Below are 23,282 nucleotides of genomic sequence, written 5' to 3'. Positions count from 1 at the left end.
AAGACCCTAGAATAAATGGTCTGATTGATCACACTGTAAATCTGCCAGGGCTCAGTCTCAGGTTCTATTGGCATCCCTCAACAGGGATTCATGACTCAACGCTTCAATGGAAGGGCTCTTGCAGACAATTTTAGACTGCACAACTGCTACCGTTGGATAAGTACGGTTACTTTGCTCTGATACCTTTGTACTTATGCCCAAGGCCATTTGGATAAGGGTTTTGTTTAGATGGTGTCATGAGCAATGACAAAGTGATGAGAAAAGGTCACTTGAACATGTTTGGCCCCAAGTAACCTGTGGCCATGGCAAGCCACTTAGAGAAAACATAGAGGCAATGTCCCCTTGCCTCCCCCTGATCTCTGTCCCACTTCCTAAAAAGGGCTTTGGACTGAGAACTAAACATTTTTTTTCAAGGGCTGGGCGTTGCAGGGACTCTCGCTGCTACAGGAGAAGGTACTTCTATCTCTTTGATGGTCTGTCTGAAGGACTCTTCCTCACTAAGTGCCATTGTAAGAGAAGAGTGACCTTTGGACAAAGGGCCCCCACTAAATATGATCAGATTTAAGTGGATTTGTAGCATTTTGGGTAGAGATTTTCACAATGACCTCGGATTGATTTGTAATTCTAACAAATGGTATGATAATGAATGCATTCCTTGTGAAGACTTTTCTCAAGTGTCTCATCAATTCTGATAATTCTTTAATAGTAATCGAAATACGTCTCTATGATATGTCTTTGAATGTTTTCATGCATTGATAGCATTAATATAAAGGGACTACTTTCCTCAAAATGCCCCCCAGAGGTTCCCTAGAGTGTATACATAACATGGAGACAAGGAGCTGCAAAAAACAGGTGAAAATAAAAGGGCTGCAAAAAAATCTGCAAACAGCGAGACAAGACAAGTCATGCAAACCAGAGCCTAGCACTGCAATGCATTCCCAGACGAACACTCCTCTCACTGAGGTCTGTCTGGAACACACATCAGAGCTCATGCTAAGAAACAGAAACAGCTAAGTGCTGTGGAAGATTACTAATGCCGAGCTGGGCTGAAACTAGAGCTGGCAGAGATGCCTCAGTGACAGAATGAGGGAGGGAGGTGGAGGAGAGAGAAATAGCGCGTTAGAAAGAGCGAGAGAAAGTGAGAGAAAGATTGAAACACTGCCTGAGACAGAATATAGAGAGGTGGGAGAGAGAGAGAGAGAGAGAGAGAAAGAGAGAGAGAGAGGATAGTGAAAAATGCAGGACTGATGCACTTAAATATCAGGCTCTGCCATAATATCTGCCACCAAGATTCTTTGGTCTCTCACAAGAGTCTCTCACCTGCCCTCTGCAAAGTGGATTTTTCATTCTTGAAACTAATATGTCCAAATATTTTGTATGGTCAACATGAGTTTAAAGGAACTAAATCAATTAGTTGAAAATTAATCATTTCAGATGTTGACATCACTTGAAGCACCTGAAATAACCCATTTAGACCCAATAATCTAGTTTACTTTTCTTGAACGCTCTCTCACGCACCCTGTTCAGAGGGAGCTCCCTGAGCCACACCTCCATGACACGCACTTGGTGTTACTGTACATGATCTCTATTTATATATTCTCTCTAAATATACTACAGTATATTGTGGCCCTGGATGATCTGTTAAACATGACACCATGGGTCAAACCTTCTCAATCACCAGCAAAGATGGGACAGACTACAATGGGAACTTTATTTATTGCAACTTTATTGAAGTTAATTGATCAGGGAACATTGCATTGTTACATCAACAGTGAAAATCTATAAATGGGTCATATGCATAAAGAAGTATATTGAACGCATGTATGGAGCCTTAATATCTATGTACTGTAAATACATATTCATATACTAGAAATGCAAAAATGTATAAAAATGCCATCAGATATTCAGATTATCTGAAAGGAGATTAGTACTCAAATGTAGTTGCACTATTTATATTATTCAAAAATATGCTGCAACAAAATAAAAATAAAAAGACAAAATGCTTTACAACTTCATGTAGTCAGTCAATGGTCAATGGCAAGAAAGCATAAGAAAATGGGAAGATTATTTAATTTTTGAAATGTTGCTGTCCATGTTGAAATCTACCAAAATCTTTGTGTATTTATAATGTTTAGGATGTATTAAGTAAATATAAAGTGTATTACAGACATCTCACTATTTTTCAGTTCCAATAAAACTTTGTGCTGCAGAAAATGTCTCCAGTACTCCACATAGTGGCAACCTGCAAACATTACACTGCATGGATGGAAGCACATGTTTTCACTCTTTTCAACAGTAAATCTACTTATTACTACTGTACCATAGTCCAGTATTTCTAGTTTAAAGACCACACCAACAACACATTGTTAATAGTTTCAAGCATGAAACTTAGTGAAAGGAATCAAGGGACTGTCCCCAATCAAATGTCTAACATGTTTACCTTACGGTTCTGTAAGCTTCCAGACTTCAATGTCAGAAGAAGAAGATAATTATGCCTAGCCTACTAATAATGGGGTCAGATAGCTGAGCGGTTAGGGCGTAAGGCTATGAATCACAAAGTTGTTGAATGATGTTGTGTCCTTGGGCAAGACTCTTCATCCTACTTGCCTCGGGGAGAATATCCCTGTACTTACTGTAAGTTGTTCTGGATAAGAGCCTCTGCGAAATGACTAAATGTAATAATAGGAAGAAACTCAATGGGTGCTTACGCTGCTTTGCTGCTCAGACCCCAACAAGTTAGTAAACTTAGTCAGCTCAAACACATTTTAGTTAATAAGTTACATTTTGATGTGGTACAACAAATGTCTATTAGAATGTATCAAAAATAAAATACATATACCAGGTGTCAGAACAAAAGGATGTATTCAGTTTTGTTTTATGATCATCATGTTTTTGTACAGGGTAAGAAGTCACTTCCTGAGCAATGACTCATTGGAAGAGATTCATAACATTACATTTGTTATATATAAAAAAATAATTTTAAAAATCCTGCATTACAAAAGTGTACAATGAAAGAAACATTATTCTGTTATTTTGTTTAGTTGTTTGTTCAGAATCATGCTCTCTATTTTATTCTCAGTTCATCCAGAATCGTGTAGCTCTAATACATAGCTTGTGTAGGCTTATATATCATTTTGTTCTATTTAAAGTCATCATGTATAGAAGGTAGGGCCCAAAAATTACTCAAGCCCAGGGGCCCCAACCTCCCTAAGTCCAGCCCTGTTGCCAACATCCATAGAGAATGTCTTCCAGAACCTGAAACAGACATGGAACTAAGCTTCTCCATATTCCAAACATTAGCTAAAATGTTACAACCCAGTGCTAGTTTTATTAATGTATTTTTTGTTACACAAATAGGAAGGTTCTCTATTCAGCTTCTCTTTCAGTTTTTAATTCAGGATGTTCAGCATATAATTCAGTTTAAAAACATTATACCTAATGTAAATGAAATTATAGCAGACTATAACAAGGTTACATGAATGACAACCATGTGCTTACAGATGTTTACACAGCATTTCTAGAAATGTTCACGTTAGTCAAACAAATACAACTTAAAGGTACTTATCGTACCTGCATTTGCAAGGGTGTAGAAATAAAGACAAAACCAAACATCAAAACGCATTTTTAGATATCTTATCTTCCTTATCTTAGTAATCGTGACTCCTTTCACTTTCACCCTCATTGTTCCTTGTTCATGTGAAAGTTATTCAACCAATCAAATAACATCAGGAAACTTGTCTTTGCTGGGAATTAAAACCAAGGAACACATAGCATCCTGTATGGTAATACAATGTAAATACGTATGCTTTAACTGTTTGTTGGAGGCTTCTGCCAAAATCGACAGTATGTTAATTGAGTTGATTAAAATGACTTAGGGTTATTTTAAAGATGTTAAGGATCACACCTTTACGTTCCTAATTCACAAAACATGGATTTTCACAGTTGTCATGACCTTAAATCATCACAAATAGAAAACAAAACATGTTATATATCCAGATATTCACAAAACAAAACATTCTTAGCCTTTAGAGGAGTGAGTTCTAAATATTACCGACGCTGCCACCAGAGTGAGTTATTTTTTTAAAACGAAAGCTAGCTAGCTTTCGTTAGCTTCAGTTACCTAGCAACCTAGCATAATACTCGTAGCAATGCTACTACCTGCTAGTGTTACTTGTTAGCCTCCTAATTGTAAATTTTGAAGCCATACTATAGCGTTTGTCATTGCATGCACCCAAAATAATTCTCATTTGAAAATTATCCCATGGTCATCAGCTTGTTCAGTTAGTATTTATCACTTTTATATTTTTCTTATCTTTAACATCCACATAGAATGTTTCCTAGAACCTAACAAAAGAGAGAACTATACATTTATAGATTGGCTATTTGATGTTATACAATAACTTCTACAGCTATTTGGCCACCTAATGTGGGTTTATTCAATGATTTTTTTCTTTTTTAATTCTATTTGTATATATGTTTTTAACCAAACTTAGCAGTGAAGATCCAATCCTTGTATCACTCTCTGACACAAGCAGATGGCATGACATATTACATTCATATATTTTATACAAGATAAGTCGTGATAGATATGTACCATGTCCAGTTTAGCTGGTTTCTGAATAAAATATGGACAACAGTTCTGCAAAGTAGTTTTCTGTATATGTTCTGTTCATGTCAACCGATCTACAAGATTAATTCAAAAGTCAGTTTGTGATGGTGGAATGTACCTGGAGACAGGCCACATAAACTGGTTTGTCTGGATCAACAACATTAAGAGGTGAGCTATCAAGGCTTTTGTTTGGGTCTCCAATGTTCTCATGAAAACATTCACAGAAGGCTTCAAAATAGTGAGCACTTAAAAAAACATGGGTACCTTCTGGGTCTTCCTATTAGTTTTTTCTTTGCACGCCATTGTTAATGCAGGTAAGAACCTTATGGACTACATACTTTACACTATCTTATGAAACAACTTATGTAGTATTTGACAATTAGCCATAATATGATAGAGCGATAGGATAGGCTCTTTGACATTCGCTACTGGTACATTATTATACCCACAGTCCTGTAATTACATGTGAATATAGTGGTCATATTCAACATAGATATTTTATACTTAATCAGTGATGAAAAATTAGCTTCATGTTAGTTGTTAGTTTTTCAATGTCAACTTCCATATTGAAAGAACTTAAGGACATATTAAGGACACGTAGTAATAGTTTTCTCCTTGTGTTTGCGTTTTCATAAAACATTATCTGTGGGTGTAAGGGGTTACACCTTGTCACAAAGTCAAAAAAGATTAAAAAAAAAAAAAGATAGCACAAAAGTTTTTCTTGATCCATACTGTAGAAAAACGTCAACACAATCTAATATATTAATATTAATTTCTTCAGGTTCTGGAAGACATTCTCTGTTTTTACTGGCAACATATATCACAGGAGAGACACAATTTCCAGAATTTACTGTTACATTGATGTTGGATGATGTTCAAGTTGGTTACTTTGACTCAAAAGATAAGAAGCTAGTTTATTCCAGCCAAGAAGGAACCACAAATGAAAAGGACAGATTTCAGGAGGAAGTGTATATATTGAATTACCATTACTTTACAATGCAAGAAAGAATGAGTTCTGTAAAACAAAGGTTGAATTTGACCACAGGGATTCATGTATATCAGAGAATAGCAGGATGTGAAATGAAGGACAACAGTGCATCAATCTCTATGGCAGGAGATGCTTGTGATGGAATTGATGCTGATAGATTGCTTTACAACATGACACACTATACATACTTTACTGGAAATCCTTGGCAGTTGGAATTAAATGAAATAGAGCTAACTTATGCCAAAACAATTTTACAAACATTCCACTTACCCGCTTGTATAAAGGGTCTGAAATATTTACTAGAAAAAGAAAAGAAATTGGTGCTTCGTAGGGTGCGTCCCAGAGTCAGGTTCATAGAGAAGGCAGTCCCAGGAGGGGCTCAGGTGAGCTGCCTGGCCACTGACTTCTACCCCCGACACATCAACCTGACCCTGCTGAGGGATGGCCAGCCTGTGGCAGAGCAGGAGCTCACAGGGGGGGCAGTGCTGCCCAACATGAATGGACTGTACCAAGTCAGGAAGACCCTGGACATCACCTCCAAGGAGCTGAGAGAGAGACACAACTACACCTGCACCGCTTCTCACCTCAGTCTGGACAACAAGTTGGACATCAGCTGGCAACCTGAGTTTTCGCGTGAACATCGTCTGACCATCCTTTCCAGCTCAGTGGTGTTGATGGTGATGACTGTGATGGTTCTCAGCATTGTCATGTGCGTGAGGTGGGTGAGGAAGTGTGCTGACTCCAGGTCGGCTCTGCAAAAGCCTGCCAACATCGATGCCCCCCTGAAAAATAACTCATCCACTCATTCTGACGAGTGATATAAACTGTTATTTAAAACTCTTGCTAAAACTGATAAGGATGTACAATTTGTTGCCTGTCTGCCTGCAGTACAGATTTCTTTCAAGTTTCAAGTTTTTTATTGTCAGGTGCTGCGAACAACACAAGGTCAAACTGGGTACTGAAATTCTTGGGACAAGACAATGCAAAGCAACCTGAACATAACATATAAGTACTAAGAACATAGATTACATCTATGATAAGATAAGATTAAACAAAAAAAATATTATAATAATAAATCTAATACACAAATAGTATGCAATATACAAAATACTAGACCTGTAATACACATAATGACCTATACTGACCTTGTAGACCTATACTAACCCAAGTCAAGTCCTATACTAACCTAAGACAAGACCTACACTAACCTAAGACAAGAGGGGTACAGTACAATAGTGCAATATTGAGCTGAAAGTGACAGTGTGTAAAGTGACTACTCAGAAATTTCTTAAGAGTATCTTTCAAAAAGAGCCCTCTAGTCTCATTCAGTATACAAATGGATCACTCTGCAGTCGGTACACACAAAAGGGGTCAAACTAGAGTCTCAATGAAAGTTGATAAAAAATGTGTAGGACTGGGTGTCACCCTGCCCGCACCTCTCATATGCTAATATTTGGAGTTGCTGGACGGAGTCTCTACTTGATGGCTCTCACACCTCATTGTATAACTTGCTGTAGCAATGCTATAGTCATATGTTGACAAGTAAGGATCAAGATGTCTGATTGGTTGTTGTTGGGTATAAAGGGAATTGTGAAGCATTGTTCTGTGGATTCTTCATCTTCTGACATTCTCCTCAGCTTTAGCTTGTCCTACTCATTCTCCTTCCTCACCTCTTGCTTTCTATCTCTGGTTCACAAAAATCATGATAGAGTAGGTAAGATTTAAAGCCTTCATTTTGTAATATGATTGCCTTGTAATTGATTTCATTAATTTGCGATGTTATTAAATGTATATTTCATTTAACCATACTTTGACCATTCATGCTCTGATTAAACCATAGAGTCAAATTACTGCAATTTCCATTGGTATTGTCATTATTTAGTTAATGTTAATACACTGTTCAGTTTCCCCTCTTCCTTTAAACCATAGGGGAATAGTTATGGTTGTTTGGCCAATGTTAAACCCCCTACAAATGCACCACATGGACAGTGCATGTTCAGCATGCACCCATCATACCCACACTCTGTACACACATATGCACAGCGTTCTGACCAACATGTGTTACAGACAACACTGGTGTTGGCAGTCTAATGTAAATAGTGTGTGACAGGAGAGAGAAAGAGTATAGTGAAATAAAAAAATGCAGGACTGATGCATTTAAATCAGGCTCTGCCATAATATCTGCCACCAAGATTCTTTGGTCTCTCACAAGAGTCTCTCACCTGCCCTCTGCAAAGTGGATTTTTCATTCTTGAAACTAATATTTCCAAATAGTTTGAGTCAACGTGAGTTTAAAGGAGCTAAATCAATTAGTTTAAAATGAATCATTTCAGATATTGACATCACTTGAAGCACCTGAAATAACCCCTTTAGACCCAATAATGTAGTTTACTTTTCTGTCATTCTCAGACATTTACTTGTACAATACAACAGTATGATCTGAGTAAACAGCAGGAGAAGGGTAATGTCTTGAACGCGCTATCACGCACCCTGTTCAGAGGGAGCTCCCTGAGCCACACCTCCATGACACGCACTTGGTGTTACTGTACATGATCTCTATTTATATATTCTCTCTAAATATACTACAGTATATTGTGGCCCTGGATGATCTGTAAACATGACACCATGGGTCAAACCTTCTCAATCACCAGCAAGGATGGGATAGACTACGATAGGAACTCTATTTATTGCAACTTTATTGAAGTTAATTGATCAGGTAACATTGCATAGTTACATCAACAGTGAAAATCTATAAATGGGGCACACGCATAACAGAAGTATATTGAACGCATGTATAGAGCCTAAATATCTATGTACTGTAAATACATATTCATATACTAGAAATGCAAAAACGTATAAAAAAAATACCATCAGATATTATCTGACGAGAAGATTTGCAACAAATTATAAATAAAAAACTCCAAAATACTTCACAACTAAGTGGGTCAGATGGCTGAACGGTTAGGGAATCAGAAGGTTGCTGGTTTGATTCCCAGCCATGCCAAATGACGGTGTGTCCCTGGGTAAGGCACTTCACCCTACTTGCCTCCAGGGAATGTCCCTGTACTTACTGTAAGTCACTCTGGATAAGAGTGTTTGTTAAATGACTAAACGTAAATATAAATGTAAACAACTTCATGTACTCCTCAGTCAGTGGTCAATGGCAAGAAGGAATAAGAACATTTGAAATTTGATAAGAAATGTCTCCAGTACTCCACATGGTGGCAACCTGCAAACATTACACTGCCTTGATAGAAGCACCTGTTTTCACTCTTTTCAACAGTAAATCTACTTATTACTACTGTACCATAGTCCAGTATTTCTAGTTTAAAGACCACACCAACAACAAATTGTTAATATCTTCAAGCATTAAACTAAGTGAAAATAATCAAGGGACTGTCCCCAATCAGATGTCTAAAATGTAGGCTTCCAGACTTCAATGTTAGAAGAAGAAGATAATCATGCCTAGCCTACTACTAATAATAAAAGGCAGAAACTCAATGGGTGCTTTTGCAGCTTTGCTGCTTGGACCCCAACAAGTTAGTGAACTGGAGACATAGTCAGCTCAAACACATTTTAGAATAAGTTACATGTTTATTGTTGATGTGCTAACAAATGGTTTTGTCAATATCTATCAGAATATATCAACAAGAAAATACATATAGCAGGTGTCAGAACAAAAGGATTTATTACGTTTTTTGATCAAAAAAATATGTTAAATCCTCAATTCATCTTGTACTTGAATTACAGCAGGCCTGACACTCACTAGAAAAAGCCGGGCCACAGTCTCTTAGAGAATCTGATAGGTATGTTGATAGGCATGTTGTGAGCTGTTGGGGGCCCGATAGCTCAGCTTGTAGTGTAGCCAGTGTGGTTGCTGATGTCGTTTTTCCCATTGAGACGGTGTCGGTCCCCCGCACTTTTTCAAAATTCCGGCCCTCAATTATTAGGAATTATACCAATTTAATATCTATTCAGACTTGCTCACCCGTTGCTCTTCCTACTAAGTTTTGTGATAACAGTGCCACCTTCTCGGAAGAATTATCTACGTCTAAAGCTGCCAAAAACCCATACTGGAATGTGGGGCTCCGAAACATCAGATCTCTATCCACAAAGGCCGTTTTGATTAATGATCTGATGTCTGAATGCAGCCTGGACCTGATTGGACTCCCCGAAACCTGGTTAAAACCTGACGAATATTCCCCCCTGAATGAAGCATCGCCTTCGGATTTTGCGTACTCACACATCCCTCGTGTCTCAAAGAAAGGTAATGGTGTTGCTATGATATATAAAGCTAGCTTCAACCTCAGCCTAAAATCTGTAAATACTAGTGCTGTCAGTTTAACGCGTTATTAACGGCGTTAACACAAACCCAAATTAACGGCGTCAATTATTTTATCGCGCGATTAACGCTCTTTTTGGCCTAGCAAACTTTGTTGTTTTTTTCACATGCTGTTGCAACAACTACCGACGTTAGAAAAACTACAACACCACACCGGATCTAGCTAGACCGGAAACAAAACAACAGGCACGCCAAACACTCGTTTGGCTTGCGAGCTGGCTAAAGAGTAGTAGCAGAGCGCGTTTACGGATATTAGACATTCTCTGGTAGTAGGCTAACGTTACGTTTTGAGTGGATGACGAGCGCGAGATGCCGAAATGGATGCCAATAAGATTCTGAATGGAAAGTTTGCTTTTAAAAAGTTGCCAAATGGTTCTATTGACAAGACCAGTGATCTGTGTGTTTTGTCGTTGTAAACTGAGCTATCATCGCAGCACGTCCAGTCTGAAATACCACTTGATGGCCAAGCACACAGTTGATGCGAATTCTCTGCCCCCTCGTCAAAGCCAGGCGATTGCAATGTTGTTTTCAATAAAAAAAATATTTGCACAAAGCAATCCGAACCACTTTTCTATGTTGATAAGAGCATTAAAATTTGAAAAAAGATTGGGACAAAAAGAGATCAGGGACATTTAGAATAGATAAAAATGTGCGATTAATTGTGATTAATCGCGAGTTAACTAGACATTAATGCGATTAATCGCGATTAAATATTTTAATCGTTTGACAGCACTAGTAAATACCTTTAAATCATTTGAGACAATTTGCATGAAACCACCAACTACTTTAAAAAGGACTAATTATTCTACTATTGCCCCCCCTCCCCCACTGGACGTCCAAAATAAATAATTGAATGCTAAAACAAGGGATCTGAATTTGGTTCTTCAGCTATCCCTAGATTCTGTTGCCCCACTCAAACCAAGGAAATTAAAGACAAGAAATTGGCTCCATGGTATTCAGAGGAAACCCGCACTCTCAAGAGGTCCACTAGACAAGTAGAGCATAAGTGGCATACCACTAAATTGGAGGTTTTCCGCCTTGCCTGGAAGGACAGCCAAATGGAGTACAAGCAAGTCCTCATCAGGTCCAGATCAAAATATTTATAAGTTGATTAGTAAGAACAAACACAATACTAAGTTCCTATTTGATACTGTTGCAAAATTCACTAAGAAAAGTACACTCTATGTTAGTTCAGATCTCTCTCCCAATGATTTCTTAGATTTCTTTGACCAAAAAATCTATGTAATAAGCGACAAACTACAGACTAGTCCTGGAGGAGTGGCCATCAACACTTATTTTCCCTCTACACCCAGCATGCTGCATTTTGAGGCTCTCACTCACTTTAACCCTATTTCTATGGAAGCGTTCATCAAGCTGATAGATTCCTCGAAACCCACAAGTTGCTTTCTCGATCCCCTCCCTGCCAAACTTTGTAGGGAACTTCTCCCTATTATTGGACCACCCATGCTTAGTATTATTAATGAATCTATTGTAACTGGACAAGTCACTGACAATTTCAAACAAGCTATTATTAAGCCCCTTCTTAAAAAACCAAACCTGGATCCAGGTTGTCTTAGCAACTACAGGTCAATTTCAAATTAGCCATTTCTCTCCAAAATTTTAGAAAAAGGCACAACAGCTCACTGAGCACCTCTCCTCAAATCAGCTTTATGAACCTCTCCAGTCTGGATTTCGTCTTCACCACAGCACTGAAACTGCATTAGCTAAGTCAATGATCTATTATTAGCCTCTGACGCGGGCTCTATCTCTGTCCTGGTTCTTCTATCCCCAAGTGCACCTTTTGACACTATGGATCATGAGTTTCTCCTGGAACGTATAGAGAACTATGTTGGGATTTCTGGTACTTCACTTCAGTGGTTTAGATCCTATCTATCTGATAGATCACAATATGTCCACTATGATGGCTGCTCATCCAGGAGCTCCACTATAAAATACGGAGTACCACAGGGTTCAGTTCTAGGCCCTCTGTTATTTTCACTCTATATGTCGCCTTTAGGAAACATAATTAGAAGCTCTGGGGTAAATTTTCACTGTTATGCAGATGATACTCAGCTATACATGTCCATAAAGCCTGGAGAATTTCCACATACTATGGAAAAATGTGTTTCCGGGTTTAGAACTTGGATGACAGCAAATTTCCTTCTTCTTAATTCGGATAAAACCGAGGTTCAAATTTTCGGCACCTAAAAAATACAGAAATAATTTAACCTTAGACGGCGTCAAAGTATCTCAAAGCCAGCTGGTAAAAAATTTAGGAGTCACATTGGACCCAGACCTTTCTTTTGAGTACCATATGAAGCAAATCACCAGAACTGCATTTTTCCATCTACGTAATATTGCCAAAATATGAAAATTCCTCTCAAAGGATGATGCTGAAAAACTAATACGTGCTTTTGTTACGTCCCGATTGGACTACTGCAATGTGTTGTTCTCTGGCCTCCCAATTACCTACCAAAAAAATTAACAGCGGGTGCAAAATGCTGCTGCTAGACTATTGACTAAAACAAGAAAGTTTGACCATATAACATCTACTCTTATCTCTTTACACTGGCTCCCTATCCCAGCCAGAGCTGTTTGAAAGTTTTACTACTAACTTACAAATCTCTGCATGGATTGGCACCACTGTACCTCTCCGGTCTCCTTGCACCCTATTGCCCCGCAAGGACTCTAAGATCTCAAGATGCCGGCTATCTGGTAATACCCAAAATTAAGAAAAAAAACGCTGGAGGTAGGGCGTTATCATACAGAGCACATCTTCTCTAGATCAAATTACCTGTCTCAATCAAGGAGGCTGATACTGTTTTGACATTTAAAACTAGATTTAAAACTTTCTTGGTTTGTCAATTCTATGAGTGTTAAAGGTAAGTATGTGTGTACTTTCTATGTAAACCTGGGGTGTGCGTTTGCCTATGTGTGTATCACATGTAACTTTTAAATTGTAATTATAGCTTATGTTCACACTGCCCATTTAGATGTTACAAATAAAGTAAACCTGTTACTGTATATTGTTACTGTTATAGTTCCGTTGCTGTGTATTGTTATTGTTATAGTTTTTGTTACTAGTTGGAGACAATGGGGGACTGGTTGTTTTGTATTCGTATAAGTATAACCTATTTTAGAGTTATATCCCCCGGAACAGATTTCATGTTCCAACCAAGGGGGGCTGTCGTTGTCTTGGTGTGTGGGACTGCATCAAATACCCTTTCAGCTCTGTTAAATAGCTGCACTAGTCCACACTTGACCGGTGGGGATCTCATTCTATTATGACTGTAACTGTTAGCTGCCCCTGGCATTCTCTAATCCCTGCTCTCCTCTCTCTGTCCCCCCCACACCTCCCCTGTGGTGTGGGGGGTTTGAGCTACCAACGCTGGACCAGGTTGTCTACCGGAATCCAGTCTCCATGATGGCCAACAGCGAGTTTCACAGGCCCATCCAACCTCTATAAAGCCGAACAATGGATTTTGGTGTTTCAAAACCCATTGACACTGTATGACTATGTTTAGCCTGTGTTCTGCTCCTCTCTCACCAACCGTCTCTGAAGGAGGGGATCCCTCTCTGAATTGCTCCTCCCAAGGTTTCTTAAATTTTTTCTCCCATTGGGAGTTTTTCTGGGAGTTTTTCCTTGTCTTCCTTAAGGGTTTAGGTTGGTTCTATGGGCATATGTGAAGCCCTCTGTGACATGCTTGCGTGTAAAAAGGGCTATACAAATACATTTGATCTGATTTGATTTGATTACAAAAGTGTACAATGAAAGAAACATTATTCTCACTATCCTGTGTCAGCGTAAAACTTCAACCAAACAAAGAACACTGATGATAAAATTAGCCTGGTATACCATTTCTGCCTTGGTATAGACCTGTGTAGATCTTCAAAATGTGAAATGTTGAGTCTAAAAATCTTCATCTATTCCATACAGATGATTGCCAATAGCAAACTCTCAGATGTCATCTGAGATGACACAAACTCATCAACAGAAAAAAAAAAATAAAAGAGAACTCGAAAATGATACAAGAATGGACTTAAACAAGCGATAACAAATGAAACAACATCTTCTTGACTGTATTGAATATACGCTAAAATGCAATGTTATCTGGGGTGGTTACAGGCTAATTGTTTTGCCATCAGTAATCCCAACAAGAGGAAGAAAGCTAATATCAGCTGTCAGAGTGAGGTAATGGATTCAGCTGCATATTATCTTGATCAATATTAGCCGGCTGCTACAGAGTTGTCCTGGAGTCAGTACGTCTCCTTACCCACCTCACAAATAGGAAGAGGCCGGAAACAATCCCCCCAAAAATCAAAATGGCTATGATTACCAAGACACCCAGGAGCATGGATATGGAATGTTCGTTTGAGTTCTCAGGTTGCCAGCTGATGTCCAGCCTGTTGTCCAGACTGAGGTGAGAAGCGGTGCAGGTGTAGTTGTGTCTCTCTCTCAGCTCCTTGGAGGTGATGTCCAGGGTCTTCCTGACTTGGTACAGTCCATTCATGTTGGGCAGCACTGCCCCCCCTGTGAGCTCCTGCTCTGCCACAGGCTGGCCATCCCTCAGCAGGGTCAGGTTGATGTGTCGGGGGTAGAAGTCAGTGGCCAGGCAGCTCACCTGAGCCCCTCCTGGGATTGCCTTCTCTATGAACCTGACTCTGGGACGTACCCTACGAAGCACCAATTTCTTTTTTCTTTCTAAGAAATACTTTAATTTTTGAATGCAAACAGGGAGATAAAAGGTTGAATAGCGCATTTTGACATAAATAAGCTTCATTTGATCCCATTGCAACTGCCAAGGATTTCCAGTTGAGTATGAATACTCTGTCATGTTGTAAACCAATCCATCAGCTTCAACTCCATCACAAGCATCCCTGAACATCATCTGGGCTGATTCTCCATCGTCCAATATTTCACAACCTGCTTTTCTCTGCTGGACATGGACACCTGTAGTCAGATTAAAGCGCTGTTTTACAATACTCAATCTTCTTTTCATGCTAATGTACATGTTATTTAAAACATAAACTCCCTCCTGAGCGATGTCATTGGGATTTGTGTTTGCTGAATGCCTGGTTTGAACTAATTTGTTGATGTTAGAGTCAAAGTAACCAACTTGAACATCATCCAGCATTAGTACAGCAGTGAATTCTGGAAAGGGTGTCTCTCCAGTGATGTATGTCGCCAACATCCACAGAGAATGTCTTCCAGAACCTGAAAGAGACATGGAACTATAAGCTCCTCCATAATGAAAACAAGATCTAAAACATATCAATCTATTACTAGTTTATGTATTATTTGTTTTGTTTTTTATTTATTCAGCATGTTCAGAATGTAATTCAGTTTGAAAACATTATACCAAATGTAATTGAAATGATAGCAGACTATTAGCCTGGCTGCCAGCCCAACTTAGCCCCGCCCATAAAAAAAAATGTGGTCAGGAAGTTGGGCCTGGAGTAGCATGACGTTGTCATACTCATAATTCTGGTCAGAATATGAGTCGGAACTCTCCGTTGGGCTGTGACTATGGGGCATGTTTCAACCGAACTCGTAAAACAAATGCCTCTTCGTTCAATTGGATAGACCTACAACCAATCAGAGCAACGTAATATGTTGTTTGTTATTACGAGCCCCTCCAGACCTAGCCTGGTCCTAACCACACCCTCGTACATTTCATTTGTACAGAGGGTCTGGGATCGCCCCATTGACAAGCGTTAACTTCCTTGAAGGCGGGTCCTCTGTTGAAGTTTAAAACTATTGGATCTGCCCAGAGCCACTCTGATCTGCCATAACCAATCGTAAGCGTTCGTCTTAGCCAACTCCTTCACCACTACTGTAACGGAGCAAGCTGCCATAGCTGGAAAATCTAACTTTTCCCGAACCCCGTGGGGAGGAGGGCTACAACATCATGGCCACCTACAAAACTCAGCGAGGAATGTTCTTGCTCCGGCTTTAACCTATGGATATTCGGCAGCATTGCCACAACCACAGAATAACTTTGCTCGCATCTTTCTCCACCGCCATTGCTGAACTACTCAAACTAGTGCACGACATTAACGTCATAGTTCTCAGCCACTCCCTCTTCGCTGATTGGACCTACAAAAAATGTGTTTCTGAAAACCGACTTCAGAGCCTAGCTCCCAGACCTAGAACTGAAGCAAAATCCAAATTGTACATAGGAGGGCAGAGCCAGGCTACTCCAGACCCAACTTCCCGACCAATTTTTTTTGTGGGCGGGGCTAAATAGGGCTGGAGGCCAGGCTCGGTCTGGATGGGCTCATATTGGGGACAAACTATATAAAACCAGGAGCTGTGCGGACCAATGAAATTGCCAGGGCGGGCTTTATACGATGATGGACAGATGATCAACAGTAACGTAATCAACAACGTCACGAAAGTGCGCTTGGGTTGAATTCGTTTTCAACAAACAAAATATTACATTGCTTTGATTGGTTGTAGGTCTATCCAATTGAGCGAAAAGGCATTTGTTTTAAGAGTTCGGTTGAAACACGCCCCATAGTCACAGCCCAACGGAGAGTTATCAGACTCATTCTGACTATAATTATGAGTATGACAACGTCAGGCTAGCAGACTATAACAAGGTTACATGAATGACAACTATGTGCATACAAATGTTCATAAAGAATTTCTGGAAATATTCACTTTAGTCAAACAAATACAACTTAATCATTAGTCATTGTTATCGTACCTGCATTTGCAATTGTGTAGAAAGAAAGACAAAACCAAAGATCAAAACGCATTTTTAGTCTGTGTTCCTAGTCGTAGTAATCGTGCCTCCTTTCACTTTCACCCTTACTGTTCCTTGTTCATGTGAAATGTATTCAACCAATCAAATAACATCAGGAAGCTTGTCTCTGATGGGAACTAAAACCAATGAACAGCATCCTGTATGGTAATACAATGCAAATAATAAGTATGCTTTAACTGTTTGTGGGAGGCTACTGCCAAAATTCACAGTATGTTAATTGAGTTGATTAATGAGTTACGGTTATTTTAAAGATGTTAAGGATTACCCCTTTACTTTCAATAGTTATTTGTTCCTAATTCACAAAACATATTCACAAAAAATATAATTAGTGAGATATGTACTATGTCCAGTTTAGCTGGTTTCTGAATAAAATATGGACAACAGTTCTGCAAAGTAGGTTTCTGCAAATGTTTTGTTGATGTGAACCGATCTAGAAGCTCTAGATTAATTCAATAGTCAGTTTGTGATGGTGGAATGTACCTGCAGACAGGCCACATTAACTGGTTTGTCTGGATCAACAACATTAAGAGGTGAGCTACCAAGGCTTATGTTAGGTCACCAATGTTCTTAGGAAACATTCCCAGAAGGCTTCAAAATACTGAGTGTTTTCTTTGTGCACCATTGTGATTGCAGGTAAGAACCTTATGGACTATGTAGTTTATACTATCTTATGAAACAACTAATGTAGTATATGACAATCAGCCATATTATGCTAGAGTGATAGAAAAGGCTCTTTGACATGCACTACTGGTACACTATTATACCTACAGTCCTGTTATTATTTGTGAATATAGTGGCCATATTCACAGTAAACAGTAAATAGTGAAATGCTAGTGAACATAGGTATTTGATATTTGATGAAAAGTTAGTTTCATGTTAGTTGTTAGTTTTGCGTTTCCATTTAAAGTATGTCAACTGCCATATTGAAATAACTTAAGGACATATTGAAGATACCTACTGTAGTCATATTTTTCTCCTTGTTTTGAGGTTTTATAAAACATTATCTGTGGTTGTAAGTGTTACACCCACAGATAATAAAATAATAAGAGATAATAAAAGTGTCAAAAGACAGCAAAAAGTTTTTTTCTGGAGTCATACTGTAGACAACAGGCGACACAATCTAATATATTTATATTAGTGCTGTCAGTTTAACGCGTTATTAACGGCGTTAACGCAAACCCAAATTAACGGCGTCAATTATTTTATCGCGCGATTAACGCTCTTTTTGGCCTAGCAAACTTTGTAGTTTTTTTCACATGCTGTTGCAACAACTACCGAAGTTAGAAAAACTACAACACCACACCGGATCTAGCTAGACCGGAAACAAAACAACAGGCACGCCAAACACTCGTTTGGCTTGCGAGCTGGCTAAAGAGTAGTAGCAGAGCCCGTTTACGGATATTAGACATTCTCTGGTAGTAGGCTAACGTTACGTTTTGAGTGGATGACGAGCGCGAGATGCCGAAATGGATGCCAATAAGATTCTGAATGGAAAGTTTGCTTTTAAAAAGTTGCCAAATGGTTCTATTGACAAGACCAGTGATCTGTGTGTTTTGTCGTTGTAAACTGAGCTATCATCGCAGCACGTCCAGTCTGAAATACCACTTGATGGCCAAGCACACAGCTGATGCGAATTCTCTGCCCCCTCGTCAAAGCCAGGCGATTGCAATGTTGTTTTCAATAAAAAAAATATTTGCACAAAGCAATCCGAACCACTTTTCTATGTTGATAAGAGCATTAAAATTTGAAAAAAGATTGGGACAAAAAGAAATCAGGGACATTTAGAATAGATAAAAATGTGCGATTAATTGTGATTAATCGCGAGTTAACTATGACATTTATGCGATTAATCGCGATTAAATATTTTAATCGTTTGACAGCACTAATTTATATTCATTTTTTCAGGTTCTGGAAGACATTCTCTGTTGATACTGGCGACATATATCACAGGAGAGACACCATTTCCAGAATTTACTGTTACATTGATGTTGGATGATGTTCAAGTTGGTTACTTTGACTCATTAGTTGAGAAGCTAGTTTTTTTCAGACAAGAAGGAACCAAAAAGGTAAAGGACACTTCAGGATGGAGTACATGCATTAAATTACCATTACTTTGTAATGCAAGAAAGAAGGAGTTCTCTAACACAAAGCTTTAATTTGACCACAGGGATTCATGTATATCAGAGAATAGCAGGCTGTGAAATAGTGAACAACAGTGCATCAGCCATAATGGCAGGAGATGCTTGTGATGGAATGGATGTTGATAGATTTCATTACAACATTACACACTATGCATACTCTACTGGAAATACTTGGCAGTTGCAATTCAATGAAATAGAGCTCATTTATGTCAAAACAATTGCACAAACATTCCACTTACCCGCTTGTATAAAGGGTCTGAAATATTTACTAATAAAATAAAATAATTTGGTGCTTCGTAGGGTACGTCCCAGAGTCAGGTTCATAGCGAAGGCAGTCCCAGGAGGGGCTCAGGTGAGCTGCCAGGCCATTGATTTCTACCCCCGACACATCAACCTGACCCTGCTGAGGGATGGCCAGCCTGTGGCAGAGCAGGAGCTCACAGGGGGGGCAGTGCTGCCCAACATGAAAGGACTGTACCAAGTCAGGAAGACCCTGGACATCACCTCCAAGGAGCTGAGAGAGACACCCATCTACACCTGCACCGCTTCTCACCTCAGTCTGGACAACAGGCTGGACATCAGCTTGTAACTTGAGTTTTCACGTGAACATCGTCTGACCATCCTTTCCAGCTCAGTGGTGTTGATGGTGATGACTGTGATGGTTCTAAGCATTGTCATGTGCATGAGGTGGGTGAGGAAGTGTGCTGACTCCAGGTCGGCTCGGCAAAAGCCTGCTAACATTGATGCCCCCCTGAAAAATAACCCATACACTCATTCTGACGAGTGATAAAAACTGTTATTTAAAACTCTTGCTAAAACTGATGTACAATTTGTTGCCCGTCTGCCTGCAGTACAGATTTCTTAAGAGTATCTTTCAAAAAGAGCCCAAGAGAGTTTCATTCTTTATACAGATGGATCACTCTGCGGTCTGTACACACACGGGGTCAAACTGGAGTCTCAATGAAAGTTGATACACAATGCAACACATGGACATTGCATGTACAGCATGCACCCAGCATACACACACTGTGCACACATATGCACAAAGTTCTGACCAAAATGTGTTACAGACTTAACATGAATGTACCATGAAAGTTCGCAATGAGAGATTGTAATATTTCATCTGATTATGGACAGTACAGTAATGCATCACACCATGAGTTGAGTGTATGCTTGGTTCAGTGTTGTCAACCAAATTTACAGTCCTGTAGTTTACTAAAACTAAGCACAATTTTCTTCATGTCCGTAACTCCGTAAAGTTTAAACAGATATCAAAAAGGTTTTTGGGACCAAAAAGACTAGTGGGCTTCAGCTCCTAATATGGAGATGCTACTTTTCAAATCCTGCCAGCCACCATATCAATCCCTGCCAGCTCTATCCCACCCCTTCCCTCTCCAGCCCCCTCCATTCCAAATCCTGCCCCCTCCATTCCCCTTCAGTGATCCCTGTGGAGAAGACACAGTGAGTCAGCAGAAACATAAAGTGCATCCCACCAGCGTCTTGTTACACTCACCCTCTTGGGATTCCACAGATGTCACAAATGGATCACATGCTTGACTGAGCAGTCACCCCCGACTTCTTCACTATTCTACGAGTTGCATGCTGCTCTTATGGCTTATGTGAGTTCTTTTTGTCCTGCAAAATGTTCTGTTCACAGGTACATATTTGAGAAGAATGCAAAAAGTGCTGAATAGACAGAAATCTAGCTCTGTTTGCGACATCGCTTTCACAACCTTTGCCATGTTATTGCAACCCGGTAATCAATGGAAATGTGCCAATGTGGTCGACTATTGGCCCAGTTGCTTCTCTATGCCTTTAACTCATTGACTTGAAGAAGACATGCTGATCATTGTGACTTTTTGTGGGTGAGTGTGTTGGATAATCATATGCATACTGAACCATCACTAAAAATAAACTTCGAAAGTTCACTGTTATGTCATAGCATATAATAAACTGGCTGGGACCATTTCTGAAAAAATAAATAAATGGGGAAATAATTGAGTTTTTTATTCATCTTGGAGTGCATTTTAAGGGGTTGTACCAACAAAGGCTATTTTGACAGACTTGCTATAAATTATTTATGATTCATCTTTGGTTTCTGAATGCCTGGTGCATGTAATTGGAAGGATTAGATAACATACTCTATTTCAATGTGCCCCCAGTCTGATACACATGTAGCCATGAACACACAGGGGACACTTCAGCAAATTCAAACTGGGCATGGGCAGGAAATGGGGAAGTGAGAAGAGGTATTGGGGAAAGTTTCTGGTTGATGGACAACGCGTCTTAAGGTGCCACATCCCTATTAGTTTTTCCATGTCCACTTTTATTAGAAAATAGGTGACCCAAATATTACTCCCACAAGAAAAGGTTTTAAAAGCCAACCAACCTTTGTAGATAACATAAACAGTTTTTGTGATTTATTCAGAGGACTTGACCACCTCAGCCTTGTCTTAATTTATTTGGCCTTGGGTTTTGATTTTGGTTCGGTTACTGGACCAGCCTGGGTTGGGTTACCAAAAGCGGCCTTTCATGTCAGCACATTTGGGTTTAGTAGCAGGTGGCTAATAAGTTCTTGGTATTGAGCACTGATATAGAGGCACAAAGTTCATGTCCACTGACCTATGACGGCAACAGGCCACAACATAATTGTCTTCCTAAAAAATAAATCATATCCTCAGTGTTCAGTTTAATCAAAAGTTATTACAGTACTGTACCATAATGCTAAATAATGCAAACAAGCTTCAAGTTTCATTCGAAGGTAGCTGTTTGAGTCAACATTTCTGCATATCTTAACTTGAACTTGGGACCACTGTATGTCTCCTGCACTCCACATAGTGGCCACCTGTTACCATTGCACAGTGCTGTTCAGCTATTGTCACAATGTCTTACTGCTGAAACAACCCAAGGGTTTAACTTTCTATTAGGCAGGCTCCTTCACTGTCTGTTTTTAAATCCAGGCTTAAGAACCTTTGTGTTCTGGCGTTTCCCACCACTTGACTTGTGCTGTTGTTTGTTTTTCTGTTGTTGACTGTTGTGTATTTTGTTTTACTGTGTATTTTATAGTGTTTAAAAAAACAATGTATTTGCATTCTGTTTTTGTGCTTTTTTTCGGCACCTCGGTCAGCCTTGCTGTGTTATGAGTGTGCTTTATAAATAAAATGTACTTACTTACTTACTTAACTGCTGTGGCCATAACAACAGTATTTCATTGTAACCCCACTTTTCAAAAATAAAAATTGCATTCTACTACTACAATTAATAAATGCAATGTTATAATAAAACTAGTACAATAGTTATTCCATAGTTTACATTGTATTCACAAGTTCTGAGATTACCATCAGATTGTAAGAAATTGTAAGAAGGGAGCAGGAACTACAGTAGTAGTTCTGTGTGTGACAGTTGAGATGACTTGGTCTTCGTTTTCCAGAACCTCCGTCTTGTCTATCTGCAATGACAGTTCCCACAGATGCCAACTTTATGTAGCTGCGTGGTAACGGCAAGGTAGGTTAGGAGTGCAAGCATCAACATGGAAGACCTACTTGGCTCTGTCTGTCAGGCCAGCTCTACTGTTTGTGTACATGTTGGCAGCCTCAATAGACCGCACCCCAGACTTTTAGAGAAGGCAGTTTGGAATTAGGTAGAGAGATAGAGGGATGGAGGGAGGGTGGAAGAGAGAGGGGGGGGGTGGAAGAGAGAGGGAGAGGGAGAGAGAGAGGTGGTGAGGACTGGTGGGAGGAGAGAAGGCCCTGTTGGGAACAGCTGCAGACCCTGGTAAACAACAGCATTGGGTTTCTGGTGGGGGTTGCCGCTACCCAACTTGGTGAGGTTGTCATTGCCAATGATGTACCACCCTACCCCATCCCACCTCACTTCTCCAATCCCTTCACCATGGTTGATCTTTTTCAAGATGCAACAGAATATACACTTAGTCAACCTTGTTAGAGAAAGGTTAACTTTTATTGAAATGTCTTGGATCATTCATACTAATATGTAACAAGTACCACAAGTTTCAGATGAAAGTGTGATCTTTAGTATGACATGAGGCTGCAGGTGTCAGGGGAACTGACAATGTACAATACACAGGCCATTGCTGTGCAAGACAAAAGCTCATGCCCCACGTATATTCTCAAATAGAACATGGTGCAAAAACACTCATGCAATGTATTGACGGATGGAAATCCATCTAAATTGCATACAAGAGTAACATTTTTATCTTGGTTGTATCATTACATTTCAGCGGACTTACATCTGAATGCATTTATAACCTTCCATACTCATCCCGATACATTCCATACATCTGTGTTCCATGGAAAATTATGATGTCTGAGTGCGCTTGTGTATGTAACAATATGGACTTTCACAGGCAAAGCAACAGACATGTTCTATCAAGTAACTGAAGACTACTAAATACATTACCTCACTGCCATCC

General features: G+C 39.5%; 2 protein-coding genes and 1 pseudogene across 2 annotated transcripts; 2 read left to right on the top strand and 1 right to left on the bottom strand.

The window, feature by feature from the left end:
• Nucleotides 1-4,721: 4,721 nt before the first annotated feature.
• Nucleotides 4,722-6,415, top strand: LOC146300770 (zinc-alpha-2-glycoprotein-like). The gene is made up of 2 exons (XM_084668980.1): nt 4,722-4,777; nt 5,347-6,415. The coding sequence occupies exons 1-2, from the start codon at nt 4,722-4,724 to the stop codon at nt 6,413-6,415; spliced, it is 1,125 nt and encodes a 374-aa protein (XP_084525106.1).
• A 7,282-nt stretch (nt 6,416-13,697) lies between these two features.
• LOC146300769 (class I histocompatibility antigen, F10 alpha chain-like) lies at nt 13,698-15,174 on the bottom strand. Its single transcript, XM_084705969.1, has one exon. The coding sequence runs from the start codon at nt 15,165-15,167 to the stop codon at nt 14,178-14,180; it is 990 nt and encodes a 329-aa protein (XP_084562095.1). The 5' UTR covers nt 15,168-15,174; the 3' UTR covers nt 13,698-14,177.
• Nucleotides 15,175-18,012: 2,838 nt separating this feature from the next.
• LOC146300768 (major histocompatibility complex class I-related protein 1-like) lies at nt 18,013-19,788 on the top strand (annotated as a pseudogene).
• Nucleotides 19,789-23,282: the final 3,494 nt, after the last annotated feature.

Source organism: Hypomesus nipponensis, chromosome 2, assembly GCF_054491055.1.
Source record: "Hypomesus nipponensis isolate SF chromosome 2, ASM5449105v1, whole genome shotgun sequence".
NCBI classification, from domain to species: Eukaryota; Metazoa; Chordata; class Actinopteri; order Osmeriformes; family Osmeridae; genus Hypomesus; species Hypomesus nipponensis.
This window is presented reverse-complemented; position numbering and strand designations above follow the sequence as displayed.

What these genes read in the sequence shown, in the direction of transcription:
- LOC146300769 (XM_084705969.1), bottom strand. Translation starts at nt 15,167, where the DNA reads ATGTCTCTTTCAGGTTCTGGAAGACATTCTCTGTGGATGTTGGCGACA.
- LOC146300770 (XM_084668980.1), top strand. Translation starts at nt 4,722, where the DNA reads ATGTACCTGGAGACAGGCCACATAAACTGGTTTGTCTGGATCAACAAC. An exon ending in TGGATCAACAACATTAAGAG is followed by an intron (nt 4,778 to 5,346) that starts GTGAGCTATCAA and finishes TCCATACTGTAG; the next exon opens with AAAAACGTCAACACAATCTA.